Genomic DNA, 20,448 nt, shown 5'->3' on the forward strand with positions numbered 1-20,448 from the left:
TTGCACATTTGTGTGTGTGTGTGTGTGTGTGTGTGTGCATGTGGCAGGAGATTGTTATTTCTCCAGGCTTCATCTGCTGACACCGACAAACTGAGTCCCAGACTGTGTCAGCGACAAAGAGAGAGAGAGAGAAAGAGAGAGAGAGAGGCTGCAGACACAACTAAGCACAAAAAGGAGGGGTGGTGAGTTGAGAACAGAGATTGAGGGAGGAAGAGTGGAAAAGACACGCTGATAAAAAAGGAATGATGGCGCTCGAGACGTCGCTGAGAGGAGGGAAGGGTTAGAGAGTCACAGGGAATTAGATGAGAGTCAGAGAGCGGATAGAATGACAAATATTGCAGTGAGGGAGAGAAAGAAAAAAGTGAGAGGTGTAGGGAATGGGGGATGCTGCTGAAGCTTGGGGGGTCGCCCACGGAAAGACACACACACACACACACACACACACGTACACACACTCCCTCCCGCTGTGACCAGTTCTCCGGTTTGCTTTCTGATATGAAGAAACATTATTAGAATTGCAAGTTAAGTTTTAATTAGCAGAACCAACCTTCAGGACAGAACCACCAGACTACCAATTTACAAATGCACACCCTTCAGAATAAGATTCACCTTATTATGACAAGTACAGTTATTTTTATGCCATGGTATTATAGATAGAGCTATGGAAGGGTAAAAGGGAATAATGAAAAATGCACTTCTCTCTCCACACAAATAAAAATATGTATTTTTTTTCTCATCACGCATCATTGTACTCCAAACATGAGCACAATCTAAAATGAGATATGTTGGCTGTCCATCAATTCATGAACGTCAAGGACACATTTGACTAAAATGTTTTGTCTTTTTTCTCTTTAGCGACACAAAGTAATATGTGTTTCTTCAACTAGGAAAAAATAAACCGTAACGTCACAGCTGTCATGCTTCATTGTGCTTTGAGGCAACAATAACAAAAGAAAGAGTGACAGCATAACTTCAGTTGACAGCTCGACTTTTAAAATATGCTTATATAACACTCCAGTGAAAAGTTACTTTATCTAAGTAAATCTTCTATTACCGGATATTATAAAAAGCGACGCAGAACATCACTTAGTTACACATTAAAGCAATATTAAGATGTATGTAATTGAGTTACCATCAACACCAAGGGTCCAAAGCGTGTTAGTAGCCTTGGAGATCAGAATACTGGACTTGTGACTGGAAGGTTGCAGGTTGCTGGTTCGAATCCCTGGAACGGCTGAGAAAAGCCTTTGCAGGGTAGGTGAATGTTTAACTCTTTCTCAGGGGTGGAGCCAAAGGAATCTGATTGGCCACACTTGGTGCCACCGCAAATTTTCTTGTACATCATTGGTTGTTTAACTCTATACATATATCTATACTACACAAAGTAAAAATGGAATTAAAACAACATGAGACATGCAAATGTAAAAACCAAAGAACATAAAAGCAATGAGTCAGGTATTAAAAGCAAGTCTAAAAAAGTGAGTTTTAAGAAGGGATTTGAAGGAGGCCACTGAGTTTGCCCGCCTGATATCCTCGGGCAGGCTGTCCCAAATGGAAGGGGCCCTGATAGCAAAAGCACGATCACCTAGTCCAGTAATGTCCAGAAGTGCCTGGCCAGAGGATCTCAGGCTGCGCTCTGGTTCGTACGGGGTTAAAAAGGTCTTTGATATAAGAGGGAGCTAGACCGAGCCGTGCTTTGAAAGTAATCAATAAAATCTTTAAATCAATTCTAAAACTAATGGGTAGCCAATGATGGGAAGCTAAAATTGGGGTGATGTGTTCTGACACATTACAATCAACTGAAATGTAAGAGTGCGTTGTTTTAACAAGGCGCCCCAAACCTTTTTGACAGAAAGAAGTGCTGAAGAGTGTGACAGGTGTTGATGTTCACCCTTTTTTCCATATATTTCACAGTCCAGCCCAGAATCTATTTTTCACCTAAATAATCATTGGACAATACAAATCAAACGAGTCCTTGCAGGAATAGAAAGTTTGTCCTGCAATAATTTGCTTCTGAACATATTCAAACTTAAGGCACTGAGAAAAATAAGGCACTGAAGCCTTAACTCCATGAATGGACTGTGGTTGTACTGGTTGCGTTGCTGCTTCTGTTGCTGCACCAAGTCAGTAAATGAAGATGTCAGGAAACATCGTGGAGCAGTGAGACAAATCTGCCTGACTTGTTCTACAATAACTGTCCCAGTTGGCATTAGTCGGACTAAATAAAGACGCAATGTATTACCCCCGAGTTTTGGGAAGAGAAATTGTGCTGTACTCATTAGTGTCTGTATAAATGTGCTGACAGCACAGTAATATTACTATTTTTCACTCTCTCTCTCCCTTCTTGTTCTCTCTCTCTCTCTCTCCCTCCCTCTCTCTGACAGGTCTGCACTATGAAAACTACATCTGGGGAGTTGTTTGTAGAGTCATTAATGGCACCTGCTATTTTTATATACGTTAAATAAATGCTAAATAATACGATTCTTTCTGCTCCTCTTCCACTCCTGTCAACCTCTCTCTCTCTCTCTCTCTCACTCTCTCTCTCTCTCTCTCTCTCTCTCTCTCTCTCACTCAGTCAGTGTTTCTTCCTCATCTACTGTCCCGAACACCACCGATACTCGCCTCCGGATGCAAATGCGGCATGACAAATCCAAAGCATTTGCCACAGACGTGTCCTCATGCTGCAGTTTTGCATGTGAAAAGACAGATATTATGCCAACAAGAGAAATACTATAGCATGTGTGTGCTAGTAGATCAAATGGGTCTAAATGCTGTTTCGGATGCCTTTCCATCCTGCCAAGATAAGTTTTGGAAGGGAAGACTGGGGTGCAGCGTACAATGCGGTCAGAGTGCTGCAACATCCTGCGTCCCTGCCAGATGCGTAAAGCCCTTCTAGGTCAAGGTCATGGATTCATTTTTGTCCCAACGCACTCTAGTGAGCATGCAGGGCTTTATCCTGAACAGACGGACACATGTAAAAACAAGCAAGCTAATCCAGTGAACATCATATAAGATGATGATGCAGAATGCCTTGCGGCCCCCCCAAAAAGCAAGATCAATCCATAGTATTCCTGTACTATCCTCTCGTCTCCTTCGAGCGGTGGTATTTTTGTTATCCTGCTGAATAATGGATGAACCAGAGACAGACAGAGAGGGGGAGAGAGAGAGAGAGAGAAAGAGAGAGAGAGAAAGAGAGAGAGAGAGTCCTTTGGAGATTGCGTGGTATTGCAGCACTTGTTTTCACTGATGTTTCCTTCTTTCTATCTGCTCAGGAATTTTCTCATGCTGTAGCGTTGGCCTCCTCTGAGGCAAGTCTGCGCTGTTTGATCTGAAACAAAAAAGGATTTGGCCTCGCAAAAAAGTTTTCAAGTGTCCTTCGGAGTACAGTAATAATTATGGATTTTGATCCACCAATCACTTCTGAGTTTGAGCTCCCCTTCAAGGATTGGCTTACTTTTATCTTGTCTTGACTGTTTATACCACCATTTGAAATATTATTACTTGTATAGGTGTCAGGTCTGATACCTAAAACCATTGTTTGCTATCTTTTCTCCTTCATTGACACAGCAGGAATGGTACAATTAGCCATTTTAGTCCCATAGATCTACGCATACTGCAGTTAAAGCAGTTCATGCACAGATTTGAACCACTTTTTCATCCATTTAACAAATCAAATGAAACATTGGATGATGAACATTTTGAAAACTGCATGTCAAAATTTTCACTTCATCTTGGCCAAGTGGGCAAACATAACTCAGATAACGATCACTAGACTTTTTTGAGCTGTCAGCGTTCCCTTTGACTATTTGGCGTATGATCTCAGCTCCGGTGGATCCACACTCATTTAACTCAAGGCAGCGTTTGATCTTCATAATGTCAGTTGAGGTATTTTGAGTGCCGTTAGTGTGGCGTAGCGGTTAGAGAGGCCGTCCCATTACCACAAGGTCACAGGTTGGATCTCGACAGCCGTTACGCCCATCAGCAGCCCGGTGGCCTTCAGAGAGACTGAACTACCTGCTCGCTCACTGTCGCTCTGGATAACGGCGTCAGCCAAACACCTACGGACAATAAAGCTTTTTACATTTCTGCAGCTGTACAGTCAAAGCTAAAATCCTGAGTACTGTTTTGAGCACTTGTGGAGTGGCTGATAATACTCTGAATACATGTTTGGTTGTTTGTGGTTATGCACAAATTGCAGTAAAGCATCTTAAATACTTGTAAATAAGGGTTAAAAAGTACATTGTTAAACTAGGTTAAATATACAATCAAAAGAGATAAAAATACTGATTGAATAAGAATATATAAAACAACATTAGCAGGTTTTTGTATTGCTGAACGGATGCCTTTACCCTGTCAGTATAACTTAATCCACCAGTGTCCTTGAGAATGCAGTTTCAGCTGTGCATAATTTATATACTGCCCCAGGTTCTTAAGTATTACAAATGGTGTTGAACCTGTGAGTGTGTTGTTGAGTGTCGGTGAGATATGGAGAGCATATAGTCTGTATAGTGAAGAGGATGACAGCACCGCTTTACTATGAGTGCATACATACAATAGCAGGGGGAAATAACAAATTACATTTACTCCCGTTACTGTAAGTGAGTAGCTTTTTAGTGTGCTTCGCTACATTTTAAATCACATCTGTTTCCTCGATCAGCATCAGTAACTGGACCAACGTAAATTGGCCAATTGTGGAGCCATTCACAGTGAACGATCAGTCAGCAGAGACGAGAAGAGCAAGGTGACTTTACTTTGTTTGTGCACTTTTGTAATTTCTAATTCTTCCAATTAAAAGAATCAAGTTTGAACTCTGTCCTCTTGTCCTTTTAGAATTGCAAGGAAAAGATCATAACACATTTTCTAACTCTTTTCTAAAAACACATTTTCTAACTCTTTTCTAAAAAGTAACATACATTTTATACAGTACATTTTAAATGAGGTACTTTTTACTTTTGCTTGAGTAGATTTCTACACCGGTAATTTTAATTCTACTTAAGTAAAATTAAAGCAAGGTAACAGTACTTCTACTTGAGTAGGATGCTTTAGTACTCTTTCCACCCCTGATAGCTAGTATGAGTATAGTGTAGTTTATTGTAGTTTATTGTATCTGTAGTTATGTGTTGCTCTCTGTGGAGAAGACAGCAGCAGACTCAGTCTAATACGCTGGCTGGGCCGCTTCCCTTACACTGAGACACTGATAAACTATGATGGATGATGCTGGGATTTGTGTGGCTCTTAAGAGTGTGTGAGTGTGTGTGTAAGTGTGTGTGTGTGTGTGTGTGTGAGAGAGAGAGAGAGAGAGAGAGAGAGAGAGAGAGAGAGAGAGAGAGTGTGTGTTTGTGTGTATGGCAGTGTCGCTGGAGTTGTTCCAGTCTGTGTGGGTGTCTGTGTGTATGTGTGTTTAATTCCGTTGTTGGTTTGAGTGTGTGTGCGGGTGTTCGCATGTGTTGTTTGCTGGAGTGTATGTGTCTGTGTGTGTGTGTGTGTGTGTTTGTGCATTTATATATGTGTGTGTGTTTAGGTGTTTTCTCCTGTGTTGTATTGCCCTGTGTTGCTGCGCTATCAGGATTTAATTTCAAGTGGAGGATAGACAATGCATCTTAATTATTCGATGCCACCAACACATTCATCTCTCTTGCAGCATGTTGCTCAGCTCCACAGCGCAGGTCACACAGGAAGCCACCTGCAGCACAAAACCACTTAAAAGGAAAATCCACTCTGAAACAGATTTCACAATTTATTGGCATCGTCTTGGACAGTCCGGTCAATATTAATGAACGTGAACATCTCTCTCCTGTGAAGACCTTGCTGTGTGAAAATGTATTTGGTGGTAACAATGTATTTTATTTTTTACACATGCGCTCAAGTTGCATAAAAAGTGTGTGAATAGATAAAAAAGTGTGCAAGTAACAAGTTTATATTCACTGACTGTACAAAATATTAGAGCACTGATGAGGTGAATCCAGGTGTCCTTTATTGATTTACCTCATTAAATCTATACCGATCACAAAGGAGATGTAGATAAAGAGAAGCAGATGAGTTAGAGAAGGATTTTTAAGTTTTAAGACAGCTGAGATGTAGCTTAATATCAGGAATATGTCCCTAATATTTTGCACATTCAGTGTATAGAGCCACTGTATCCACACCAAGCCCTTTTCTGTGATGTGATGTTGGCTGATACAGATTCTTTATAATTGATTGACTATAAAGTTTCTAACATCCCTCAAGTCTGAATATTGACGACGACAGAGTCCATTATCTCTCAATATCCTGGTCAGTTGTTTCTGACTAACAATAGCATCGTAAGCACTGTCAGCACTGTCAGCCTTGATAACTCATCATTTTTTACCAGTAAAACTTGATTAATGAATCCCCATTATACCTTATCAAACACCTGATTCAATCAGTCTTACTTCAATAAAATATCAGACTAATTAAACTCAATGACTCAATGCAATCAACTAAATAATTATGTCAAGTGGGTGAAATCAGGTTAACTTGCTGAATAAGCTAAATCGAGCACATGCTTTAAAAAAACATATGCAGGTTTTATTAAATTGCAGGTTTGTGTTAATTTGTTTGCATGAAATATGAAATTGTGAGCATAAACTGTACATAATTGTGAGTGTCTGAATGTGGTGAATACATCAGTGGGTTTAGACTTTTCATGGGTATTAATGGTGATAAGACAAAAGTAAAATAACATTGGTATTATCCTTTAAGCATTGTAGGTAACTTAAGTCTTTTGTTGACAAAAATGGCAACATGTTTACTCACTGGATCCTCTAGAATCACAGAAATTGAATGATGAACATTTTATTTTTTTTCTTCCAAAATTGATTCATAGCGCTTTTTAAACAAATTCTTCAAATAATTCTTCAAATAATTCTGAGTGAATACTCTATCATTAGCAAATGAATAGCTGCATACTACCTTATCATATAAATATCAAATTTTATCTTATATCTAGATTGTCAATGTGTTAATCATGATTTTTTTTAGGTTATGATGCTTGTTCAGAGCGATAAGGACAGAAAGAAAAGGATTTTTAGTGGACTGTCTTTAGCTATAGGGATAAAATACATGTATGAATTCTTAAATTGAGTGATATTTTCTTGTAAATAATAAAGTCCCTGGACAGGACGCCTGCTCACTGCACTTTGGACAGAGACAAAAGCCTACAGATTAACAGGAGGCAGGAGCAATAACGACAGACACGGGTGCGACTAGGGTTTATTACTTTTAATCAATTCAGCTAGCTACAAAATGTCCACCACTTCACACACTGACAGGATACAGAGAGGGAGTCTTTAATATTACATGCGTTGAGGACATCAATCTCACAGTTTAACCTATTGTGTCATTCAGGTTTAGGTATTTATTCATCTTACTCTAACTACTCGACATTTTGGCGATTTGGTGTGCATAGCTCTAAAGTACAGAAGCAACAAAAAAACCCTTTTGTATGTAATTTTTTTGTTTCAGAGTATAGTTATTGTTATTCATTGTTATCATTATTTTTACCAATAACAAACCACACGGGGAGAATAAACTTACAGATACAGTCTTCTTATAAAAGTAAGGTCTCTCAGAAATATGCGTCTTTGCTTTACATTGCAAACGTTTATTTTTTTTTCAGAGCATCCAAAACCTATGTTACAGTACACAACCAGTCCCCATCTTTCAGCACATAATCAACATCTTCATCACTGAACTGCATAATCATTTAGAAAACAGGTCATTTTTTTTGCAATACAACCCCCAAGTCCTCATTTTTTTCATCTTTATCTCTTCGGTTTTTTGATCCCTTTTGCATTATTTTACAACGAGATGGTCACAGTCGGTAAATATATCGAGACAGAAAGAGTGGCACTATTGCAAACTTGCAGGAGTATGGAACGATCAACTGTGTCCTAATACTGAGCATGCGTTTTGTCAATTTGCTACTGCCATGTTATCATTTTTTTTATATATATTTTTCAGACAGGTTTTATTTATAAGACTCTAAAATCTACCATTTGTCATGCAGAGAACGCACAATTCACATCACTTGGAATGCAATGTCTAATACAGCTACAGAGAGTCTAGTTGCACATTGTCTAAACAGTAACTCATTATGATTGCGATGAAGGAAAATGAACCAAAGACTGCCATTTGATTGTAAGTGCTCTTTGCAATCCCATTCGTCTGTACCTTGATATATCTTTATTCATGTTTTTCCATCAGTCTTCTCCCTTTGTCATGACAACATCAAAATAAGGAGCATGACAGTAGCCTAAATGGAATGACACAGTTTTACTAAGACGATACTGAGATACTGAAAAGGAAAAATAACAAAAACAAACAGCTTGTATAGCATTCCTATTATATACTTGTCATCCAGAGCAGTGTACTTTTATATATATATTATATATGATATATTATAATATATGATATATATATTTTTCGATAAAGAGAATAAAAACTTCACAGGTGAGCTAGAGAGCCATCAAGTCAGCACTATATACAACCTTTGGAAAGAATGATATACGGAGTATAAGAAATCATCTTTTTACGAGGACAATCATCTTGAAAAAGCTCGACAGACGACACACAGAACAACATTTACAATGGGGAGGGGAGGTGATATGTGCATGTGTGCAAACCTAGAAGGTCAATACCATGATGAAAGCATGTCGGCGCCTGTTGACGTGCGGCGCGGGAGGCCGGGAGGATCGGGCTCTCGGCTGGGGGAGTTTAGCCACTGCCCAGCATCTTTGTGGCGCGCTGGTTGGCCTCGTCAATCCTGGTCTTGTTGGAATCAGCCTGGGTGGAGGAAAGAGGGGGGAAGACGGAAAAGAAGAGCGTCAGTTGGCTTTATTTTTAGCCAGCATACAGTAATAGCCTAGAAAAACAGCCTAGAACAGTTTGATTGTGGGTTGTTTTGTACAGCAGTGTTCCTTGTAGTATTGTGTAAGAGAGAAGCTACCACCATTCCTAAAAGATGTGATTTTATATTGGTTTCACATTGGCTAAATGTGTTTTCATTTTATTTAACTTTTATAGTCCCACTGAGATTATAAACCCCTTTTTCAAGGGTGCTCTTAATCCCTCAAAAAGTATCCTCTGAAGAGGATTTTAATTTAATTTTAGTTTTTGGTCCAAACATCCCCATTCAACCTCAAGGACAATGCTTGTTTTCTTGCTTTTATTAGCAAACTCCAGCAGTTTCTTTCTTGTGTTGTTTGCAGATCCAACTCTGGTGGCACAATGGGTGAAGGTGTGTGCCACTGACTATCTGAATCCCACTCATGACATCTGTCAGTCACCCCCTTCTTTCCTGTTCCTCTCTGCTGTATACCAGTATACACATTCTGCTGTTTTAATGGAATATTTGAGCTTTGCATGATCTGAATCCTGGTTTTGAAACCTTTCCACCCCATCGAGAGAGGCAGAGTTAGAGAAGTTACAGAAGTGGGTTTGTGACTGGAAGGTCAAAGGTTCAAATCCTGGAGAGGGGGAAGTGAAAGAGTGATGCTCTCCTGTCCCTCAACAAATATCAATCTACTGTGCAGCTCCCAGGTATGAGTGTGTGTTACTGCAGGGTGTTGCTGGAAAGGAGTATGTCAACCTTCCCTGAATATAAATATAAATGAATATAAACTTTTATATTTGTCATGAAGCTGCTGTCTTGGCCAGGTCTCCATTGAAAAAGATATTCTCAATCTCAGTGGGACTGAACTAGTTACAGGTAAAATAAATGAAAAATAAGAGAGAAAAATGAAGAAAAATATTGATGTATAGGATGATTAACTTTACGTATAATAAAACTAAAATGCCATAAAAAGTTATGTTCAGTAAAGGGTGGCCCAAATAAAGCTATATAAATATAAGTATAATAAAGTTAATGAATTGTAGGTCTCGTCTCGTGTGTGTGTGTATGTGTGTGTGTGTGTGTGTGTGTGTGTGTGTGTGTGTGTGTGTACCTTCTCCATGATCCTGTCGATCTGGCGATTCTGGGTGTCGATCTCGTTGCCCATGTCCAGGGCCATGTGGCGCAGGTTACCGATGATGCCGCCCACCTGCTCCAGGTTCTCGTCCATCTCATTTTCCCGGGCATCGTCTGTTACCCTACACACACACACACACACAGGTAGATTTAGATGATGTGGACATAAGCCCACACACACCACATATTGCCATGTTGCCCTGTTTCTCATCCATATTTCACCTCTGATTCGTTCCTCGTCTCAGGAGAGCAGAGTCTGACCTCAGCCGCTAGGAGGACACTTGTTGCATAATATCCCTTTCAATCCTTGGCAGAAATGTTTATATTCTATTTTATTGCTGTATTCTTTTCATTTTTATTATTGACTGTTTTTGTTGCTTATTTTATATTCTATTTTTGGCACCCAACAACCCAGTTTCGCCACAGGGATCAATAAAGTTTCATATTATCTTATTTTATCCGATCTTACGAAACACTGTAACAGAATTTGGATTACAGTGATGACACTTTTTCCCTTTTGATACTGTTGCAACCAGTGTTACAAGCAACCAAAAGTAAGGGCTGCAGGGTCAAAGCCAGAGCGACCAGACACTAGATGTAACAAATATTCCCAGGTACATAGAATATTCATATATTCTGTATTCTGTAATTGCTAGGTAAAGAAATAAGACCCAGGTGGATGTTTTTCCCTCAACCTTCCTCTCTGCCTCTCCTCATCTCCACTCATCTTTTCTCCACTTTACTCTTGCATGCTCAGCGCCACGAACGGCTGATTGCGTTTCTAAATGTATGATTGTCTCAACAGATTTCAATAGTCATGGTTAATTTATGTGCTGTTTTCACTGGGAACTAATCATTTCCGCACTGATACATCTTATCGATTTTGTGTCCAGATAATGTCAGCTTGTTTGCTTGCAGCTAACATTCACTGCCTTCTTGTAAACACATCTAATTTGTGCATTAGCGATTGTACTAACCTCGTACATGCAAATGCGTTAGCAGTGGCTAGTAGTTGCATATTAACATTAACATTGGTTGCTTTGCTCAATTGGCCTGCTGGCTGAGCTAACTCGTCTCAAGCTACAACTAGTAGTGCTTTGGAGTAGAAACTGGGACCAGAGGGGCATAAGCTAAAGAAAAGATGTGTCAAAGGTACCTAAATTTGGAAATAAATCTTCCATATTCACTTTCACTTCACATTACTGAATTGACCTACACCCACACCAACAACAAGCTTCTCAGGTATCTCTCTTTTTCTAGCCCGGTTGTTCTATATTTAGACATTATTTGTGCACAGCGAATTCTCCACTGGATCTCCATGTTGGCGCAAGATGCAGTTGCTTTCTGTACAACCTTGCTTCTGTCTTCCTACTCCCCGTTGGTCCCTCCATGCTTCCCTTACAACCCAAAATGTCTTCACCTCCCTACAGGGACACTCATATTTCCTCTCTCTCTCTCTCACACACACACACACACACACACACACACCTCTTTCTTTCTGTCATCTTATGCCCCATACAGCTATTTTGACATCATCCCCTTGTCCTCTCTTTCTCCCCTCGTCCTCCCATCCATTCTACATTCCAGGCATTTATTTACCTGCATGAACCCCGTCTCCCCTCATCCTCTCATCCCCCTCTCACCTGCGGATGAAGCCTCCACTGATGGCCATCTGTTCGCGCTCGTCCACCACGCGGGCGGGCTGGCTGGCCACCACCCCGTCTTGGTTGTTCCCCCAGGCCTTGCTGCCTCCGCTCTTCATCCTGGCCACCGGCAACGACGAGGAAGACGGTTACTCAACAGTTTAACCATGCGATTCATCATTTACCTCAACCAGGCTGGCTTCCCATTAGTGAGATCTACAAAGAGAGCCTTGGACTTGAGGTACTGCAGCAGCATATGTCAGTGTATATAGCATGATCAGCTGACACAAAGGTGTTATTTGGTATCATGCATCCAGCACATAAATATATGAGTAACAGTGGGGACTAAGACTAAGTCAAGCAAAGCATAGCAGGCATGGATTGGTTGGTAGATAGGTAGGTTCATTCTGTTGATATCATACAGGATCAATTCACAATAGTAATTTGTGCGATGTTATATCTCGTAGGTATATAACATACTGGTCAAGCCTTGTATGCTAAGTCACATACCTTTCTCAAGCTGGAATCTGTTTTTTTTTGTATAATCTAAGCATGTATTTGGGATGACTCAGTGTGTGACTATGCCCCCCCCCCCCCTCCTTTTTTTAACCAACCTGCTGGCACTTCTGTGTTATTACAATGTCAATGTCCCCCCACCCCACCCCCGTTTCCACAGTTAAATGTCCCGGTGTGACAGAAAACAGAGAGGAGACAAGCTTTTTGGCAGACACACAACACAGAGTGTACAGGACTGTCACATCGTTAGGAGGGACGACGATTAATGCGAAGAACAAACTGCGAAAAGAAAAAAGGAAACAAAACAAAACATGAAACTGGAGGGAGTCAACAGAGAATAACACCATGGTTAACCATTACTATTACTAACGCCCCCTTTTTTTTAAAAAAGTTTTTAAACGCTTCTCTTCCAGGTTGGGAGCTCTGGACAAGCTGGGCTGTCAAGCAGCATTAAGGCAGAGGAGTGAAGAGTACGATAAGGATTTTGACAGTTACAAAGCCCTCAACCAAAGCATGGGATTAATCTATATCCTCCTCTATCTCAGGAGGAGAAAAGCGCACTGACAAATACAGCTGTGCTAACATGATATGTAATCACGGCTCCGCTACATGGCTTTGTAAATGTCAGCTCACACTGCCTGGGCAAAACTGAAACTGTGAGATTCAGCGTCTATTTTGGCACAAATGAGTTGGAAATGAAGGGGGGAAATTAATAGTTAAAGCTTAATATTTTATCTATTGTTTTATTTGGAGTTCCTAGCCCAGCCACACTATGCAACCATGTTACTCCAAGGCACTTTGGATAAAAGTACAAAATGAAACTTTTCACCTCTCAGCCTGTTTAACATCGACGTTCCTGCACAGTCATTCTTAGTATTTCCAGTCAAAATGGAAACAGGCAGGACCTTGAGTAGTTATTCGTTTCTCTAAACCTTTTTTTCCCCCATCCATTCAAGGATATTCTGTCTTTTCTTTGCCTGTATTGTTGCATCGGCTGCTGAGTTTTGTGTAACCTTGGAGTGCTGTGAGGATGTGTTCTGGCTGGATCAGGGATGGCGATGGCTCAGCCTCCTACACTGGATTTATTAATAGAAATGGACTGAGGCAAGGCTTCGCTTAGCTCCCCGTCCCCGCTGACACACACCGGCATGGTAAACACACACACTCCCCTTGTCTGAGTCCTCTTTTCTTTTTATACTTTATCTCCGTTTCAGCCTCCTCGTTCTATTCCTTTTGTTCCTCTACGCTGTACTTAGCGTCTTTTCTTTGCTTGCTTTCTTTTGCATTTCTCCTCTCCTCACTTCTCCTTGTGTCACATCCTCTCCTCTCCTCTCCTCTCCTCTCCTCTCCTCTCCTCTCCTCTCCTCTCCTCTCCTCTCCTTTCCTCTCCTCTCGTCTCCTCTCCTCTCCTCTCCTCTCACCTTCCTCTCATTTGATATCCAGTTTGTTATCCTGTGCTATTTGCTTCTCTGCAGTCTCAGAATGGATATAATGCACTTCTCTAATCAGCTTTCCTGTGATTGAACTGAGATGATGTGATTAGATCATACGGGTCTTGCGGATCCCTTGGTGGAAAAGTGAACTCATTCCATCTAATTAATTCCCTGAGTGACCTGCAAGTTGATCTATCCACCGATCAAAATCCAGTAATACTGGCATACAGACAGCCGGAATCCAAAGGCATTAGGACCAAAAAGGCAGGAGTCAGCTAATTCTGATGGACAGCCGGACTGTGAAGGCATTAGCACCTAAGAGACAGAGTTTACAGGGAATAACATCTCAATTTGTGAGAAGTGAAAAAAAAAAATCCAACAGACTTATTTTTTGCTTTGTCTCTCTAGCATCCATCTATCTGTGCATTCAGTTTGAGTCAACATCCCGGCAGGCTATCGTGCCGCTATCTGATATGGCTGACCTACATGTGAGCGAGTTCCCTAAGGGGAGAGGGAGCTTAGCTAACAGTAGTGTGGAGCAGCCAGTGCAGGATAATGGCTAATTTAGCACAGCGCTCTGCAGGAGGGGTGGTGCTGCAGAGAAACTGCAGCAAGAACCAGAGAGGAAAACAAAGCAGCAGCGGGCTGTATCGTCATGCGGAGCCGTGCGGAGGCGAGGGGACGGTGCAGTGCATGCGCAGAGGCACCATGTTACCCGTTTTACAGAATGAATGTGACCACATCGTGTCGTAACCCAATTTCCAGCTCCTTCTGACAACACAGTTCGCTCCTATTTTGTTTTTTTCCTCCGTTTTTCTCTCTGGCTTTGGCTTTGTTTAAGTGGGTGAAGCACTTCCACAGTGTCATACCCTCATTTTAGTCTCCTTTTGATGTGTTTACTGTCTTCCTTCAAGCATCAGTTGTAGCATCTTCCTTTTCTCTTGCTGTTTGCTGTTGTTTTTGTTTTATTTTTCTTTTGTCAAATCAGTAGGACTGCAATCATTTTCTTTGTGTCTCTACTCTCTTTATGTGCTATTGTAACTATAGGATGGATTCAGTCCAATCTTGAAAATCAGTCATGATGCCAAATCGTGTCTGTAATCAGCCTAAAAGTGATGCACACAGCAAATTTTTCCAGTGTCCATAAGTGTTGATTTTTCAGTGACAATGAGTGTTGATTGGAGTATTGTTTGTCCATTCATACAACTGATATGGATTTGGGGCGGCTGTTCAAAACTATCAAAAGTCTTCAATTATCTCTGATAGGTGCAGACTTATAGACATTGGCATAGTGTCCGTTTTTAACTTTTTAGGATTTAAAATAGCCTTTCTGCATACATCTAGTCTTTTATTACCTTTTTGAAAATGCATCTACAGTACTTTTAACCTGACCCAGCTTTCCCTATTGTTTTTTTCAACAACGTTTGGTTTCAGAGAGACTTTAATTCTTCGTAATTGAGATGATTTTAAAGTAATAAAAAATAATAAATTCTAAAAACCCTCCATTCCAGAGTTATTCAGTTTACCAGAAGAAGCACTCAGGCTCTGTACTGCTCATGTTAAATGAAACACAAAAGTATTTGACCATCATCATCATCATCACCATCATCATCATCATCACCATCATCATCGTTAATAATACCAGCATCATGATCTTAGCATATATGTCATCATGTGTAGCATTGCTATTATGAGTTGCATCATCATGCATGCATGAGCATTCAAAGGGTCATGCTCGCCAGTCATTCCATGTCATTGGCGCTTGGTGGTTCAAAAATGGGGGGGTGGGTGGGGGGTGTGTTGAGGGGGAAACAAAAAGGTCTCGTTTCCTGCAAAAGGTGAGGATCTACTGGATGTTAGAGCGGCGTGGTGGTAGTAGAGATCATGCAGATGAGGAGAAGTGTCAAACAGTCCTGGACCAGGCTTCCCAAAGGCATTTTAGGACCGAGATCATTGCATTTCCCACTCTGAGTCAATGTGTTGAGATGATCTGAGTGCCAAGATGCTTTGGGAAGCCCGGCCCTGCTCTTTTTTAGTTGAATCTAAGTGGTTTTGAACGTCAGGCGAGGGGAGAGGCGCTACAGTCGTATCCATTGTAGAAGTCCGCCCTCCATCACCCTGCATCGACCCTGCATTAATATTGAAGAATCTTAAAGTCCTATTCGGGGTGGAGTAAGTAAAAAAGTGGGACTTCTATGATGGCTACACCTGCATGTAGATGACTCCCGTTGTAAAGGTGTGTGGAGAAGTGGAGGCTTAGAGAATAGGGCACTTGGAGAAAGGCACTTGGTAGAAGGGTGTTTAGAGAGGCACTTGTTGATGAACTATGGCCTTGGCTGAGTGGAGGAGAGCTTGCGTGGAGGACTGGTCTTTTTGAGCTTGGGTTTATTAGATTCGGGTCTTCCCAGTCTATGTATACACATATCTGGTTTGCCTGTGTAAAGGCAATATCAACTGGAAAGAGGATGATACAGTGTGTTCGGGTTGAGAGTTTACATGTTAAATAAGCATATGGTGCAGATTGGGATTTGGAAGCATCCGTGCTACTTGTCAGACGCCAGTCATTTAGTGACGGCTCTGACTCACGGGATGCTCACCAGGCGTGGAGCTAAGGATTCTGGGATATGGCTTGAGGCCAGTCCAGTAGAGCAAGCACCATAAGAACCCAAGGCTGCATGTGTGTACCCGCAGTTAATCTATGTGTCTGCGTATATTGTCTTAATTTACATGTTTGCGATAGGGAAAGTATATATAAGAGCACATCATGGCCTCCTGTGTCGGGCCGAGCCGCCTCGTGTGGATGTGAAAGGGGGCGGAGTCAGTTGTCTAGCTGCAGCTGGAGCAGAGCGGACTATTGGCTGATGGCCATCATGATGTCACTTCTACCTCGTTTATAATTTTTTTTTTTTTTAAAGATATTATTTTTGTCTTATTTTGAATGGCAGGCAGGCAGGCAGGCAAGCAGCACCTACTTGTTACATGGACAGGAGCAAAGACCACAGAATTTCCCTAGATCGTTCAAATTCTTTTCTGCATCCTTCATGTCCTTATTGATTTGGTCCATTCCCTCCTCGATGCGCTCCAGTTGCTCTGATTAAACACAAGTCATTTATCCCCCACAGAACGAAGCACGAGAAAAGAGAGGGAGGAAGAGGAGAGGAAGAGAGAGAGAAAGAGAGGACAAAGGAGAGAAGACAACAACTTCAGACACTCACTGTGACGAAAGAAAGTAAAACAAAAAAAAAAAAGAGGAAAAACTGGACGCCACCACATATGCAAAGAACCTTTGGGGCACGTTGTCAGTACCTACTTGTTACACGGACATATGAAAAGCCCACAGCATTTCCCTAAATCTTTTAAATTTTTCTCGGCTTCCTTCATGTCTTGGTTGATATGGTTCATGCCATCTTCAACACGATCGAGTTGCTCTGGTCAGGACAAAGGGATGACAGTAGTGGAATGAATTTCATTGACTGATTGACAGAAATATGAGTTATGATGAGCAGTAATTGAGTTGTGTGTGTGTGTGTGTGTGTGTGTGCTGTGTGCCTGTGTCTGTGGCGTCAGTGTGTGCACATGCATGTGTGTGGGTGTGAGCGAGCATGTGTGTGTGTGCATGTGTGAGGGTGAGAGCCTATGACTGAACTAAAGTGAATTTCTATTGAGTGCGTGCATCGATTTGGTATGCTGGAATACAATTGTGTGCACTCACTGGATCTTTAGGCCTGAGAATGGTGTATGAGCACAGAATCAAATTAAGACAGTGATTGAATCATTTTTCAATACGATATAATAACTTGGTGATTTCAGTTAATAGAAATCTTTCAACGTTGACATTTACTGATTTTACTCATGTCTCGCCTTGTGACACTTGCTGAGTGTCAAAGTGTTGAGAATGAGAGAACAAGAGATTGTTGCTTTGCAGTTAAAAATCCTTGTCGACTGTGTATTCATAGCAATCGTCGTTAAATTCCACCGGGTAAAAGAATTTGATAAGGAAAAAAAGGAGAAATCTCCATTGCGAGTCGTTTGCCGTGGCATTAGCATCATGCAAAACTGACAAGTCTTTTTTTCCCATTTGTGTAGAATTTCTCAATATTCAAATCTACAATCGGAGTGTAAGAATTGACAGTGAGCTAAAGTTACTCTTTTTCGCTTTAGTGTATTTAAAGATTAACGTGAGGCAAAAGAACAGACTGTCAGCTTTTGTTCATGGTCATTGTTAGTCCGTGTTGAAACAGCGACCACAGTAAAAATGACCAACTTTACCTCACTGTGCGACCTCAAATCTGTTTTGCTCTGACCGAGCCTCTAGCACAAACGACTCAATAGCTCAGCCAGTCTGCAAACCACATCGATTAGTGGGATCGTTCATGTTAGTAATTGGTTGAAACCAAATAGGACTAGAAGTGAGAAAGACTGGTGAGCAGCGACATGGTCAGTATGGGCTGTGGATTAAGGCATGGGCATGGTGAATGTACCTTTTAAAAGTCAAGAGACTCTTGACTTGTCAAGAGACTACTTAAAATTCTTTCAAGTACCATTTTGGGTGATTTACTAAACTTGCCTGACACAAAACCGGCCCGCAAAATTGAAAACTGCCTGTCTGGCTTTGCAATAGCAAAATGTTGAAAGTAGTTGAAAGGATTTTAAGTATGATTGGATCCTGGTTTGTGAGCAGCGGGGCCTTTGTCATGCTGATGTGGTGGGTTGGTGGAAGGGAAACTAGTGTTATACTGTATGGAACATAATAATTTCCCTCTTTATTATGGTTGAGGAAATATAGAGCAAGCAGAGTGCGAAAAAGGTGAGGCTCGGTAAAATATGGAGCAGATTCATAAACTAGTTCATCGACTTTTTCAGATTTGTAAAATCCCTGGTTGGCATGCATTTATGTAAATATATTCAACCAAGAAATGATCCTTGTTGAATCTGTGTTATTACATACAAGCAGCAGGAAAGTGGGGTAACGGCACTGAGTACGCTGCGCTCATTAAGAAGTGTTTGTAACAAAAAAAGCACCTGGTCAGTGGCTAAAAGGTATTTTTTCCGGCTGCTTCTTTATTTCATTCAACGTAAATCTACACACACTTTAACTCCAATAACTATATCCAGCCTCAACTATTATATACCTACAGGCTTTTTCTGCCTGCACAAGAGTCAATAAAGCTGGGTTACAGGTCAGCTCAGCCTTGCAGCCACCTATGTGTCCAGTCAGCCGTTGCAATTGGCTTTGGAGTGGTGATCCTGTAGAACTGCGGACGGGAGGGATGAAGGGATAGATGGATGATCAGAGGATAGAGGGGCGGAGGAGGTATAGAGCTTTCATCCCCCTGTGCGAACAGCAGTGTTGGTGCAATTAACACTCTCGGCCCTAAGGCTTTTCTCTCACAGGATCGGTGGATGGCTTTACAGGCCCTCTACCCAATGGGAGAGCTGATGCCTCATGTCCTTCTCCCTGTTTCCGCAACAACCAACCAAAACAGCAGCAGTGCCAACCAAAGTGTGGCGTTCGATTGCACACTGAACCTTTTTATATTTTCATACTGTACAATCTCTTATTACCTAGACAGGCTGCATAAGTGTTTGTTGTGGTGCAATTAATGTCGACCATGTTGTGGAATATGGATTGTGGGCTTATATCAACAATTCTTGCCCATTAGCAAACTGCATTAAACCAGGGATTGTACAAAAGTAACTCATCATGGATTGATAGGGGAGTGAGTGAATGTTTTGTCATTACCAGCTAAATCGATCGTTTTGTTTTATCCACCTCTTCCATCTCTATACCTGTGGCATGTCAGCTGGGCGGTGGTGACTGTCTGGCTGTTCTGACCTGTTTGGGCATTTAGGCTGCCAGTGACAGGAGAGGGTCAGATAGAGTTTGGCCAGGTTGAACTATGAGCACCATATTGCTGCCCTTTATCTAAAGAAATAATACGTTTTGACCAGAACCATATTATAGAGAGCCATGTTGTTGCCACTTATTTGGCATTAAGAATTATTGGCTGTAAGCTCCGCCCTCCAAAACATGCACCAAGGTGAAGTGCCCAAAAGTTAAAGAGCTGTTGGCATTGAATTCAAGGTTACTTAGTAATGGTTATGGAGCCGGATTGTGGCACCAACATGGCTGCAATTTCATTTTTTTGAATGTCCAAACTGTTTTACTCAGTGATTCTGGTGGACTGTAGCACAAACAGATCCAGGATCAAGCTAGAAGTCACCCTGCCACTGGTTGTCATAGTGACAAACAAGTCAACCCAACCAGTTTATGGACAAGAAATAATTGATGTTGATGTTAAGCTGTAGGGGTTTTGGCACTGCAGTGGCTGGCATTAATTATTCTTCAGTGGATCTGTTAATGTTAATTTGGCACTTCAAGATTTCCTTTTTTGTCTTTGGCAAAGGAAGCTGTTAGCAAATAAAAATAAAAAGCTGCTGGCAAATGAAAAATGCGGTTAGGCGAATCAAAAAGAAAAATGTTAGCAAAAGGAAACAAAGGTTAAAAGAATAAAGTTTAGCTGAAAGAAAGAGTGAAAAGAAAATAACGTTCTCAAAGTGTTAGCTGAACTGGCGCCCTGGACCAAAGGATACTCAAATAAACCATGCATTAAATAAGAATCCAAATTGTCAGTTATTACTTAAAGGAAAAAATCAGGAAAAAAATGAATTAGTTTGGAAATGCATTTAAATGAATACAAGCAACTGCACATGAAACAATCCATCCATTCACAAATGTTTTGATACCATAAGTTTCTTAACACCAACATTTCTATCTATAAATAATGTCATCGCTGTGCTCCTAATACATAATAATGTTTTATTACTTATTTCTGATTTTAGAATCATCATACCAATGTTGTTGTGC

General features: G+C 41.1%; 1 protein-coding gene across 1 annotated transcript in view; it reads right to left on the reverse strand.

The window, feature by feature from the left end:
- Window positions 1–8,736: 8,736 nt before the first annotated feature.
- The window catches only part of snap25a (synaptosome associated protein 25a), a 40,264-nt gene continuing 28,552 nt past the window's right edge, over window positions 8,737–20,448 (reverse strand). The window contains exons 5-8 of the mRNA XM_071914235.2: window positions 16,553–16,670; window positions 11,632–11,751; window positions 9,966–10,110; window positions 8,737–8,805 (exon numbers count right to left, since the gene is read on the reverse strand). Coding sequence (XP_071770336.1) covers window positions 8,737–8,805; window positions 9,966–10,110; window positions 11,632–11,751; window positions 16,553–16,670 — 452 coding nt within the window. The remainder of the gene's footprint in view (window positions 8,806–9,965; window positions 10,111–11,631; window positions 11,752–16,552; window positions 16,671–20,448) is intronic.

This window comes from Centroberyx gerrardi, chromosome 18, assembly GCF_048128805.1.
Source record: "Centroberyx gerrardi isolate f3 chromosome 18, fCenGer3.hap1.cur.20231027, whole genome shotgun sequence".
NCBI lineage: Eukaryota > Metazoa > Chordata > Actinopteri > Beryciformes > Berycidae > Centroberyx > Centroberyx gerrardi.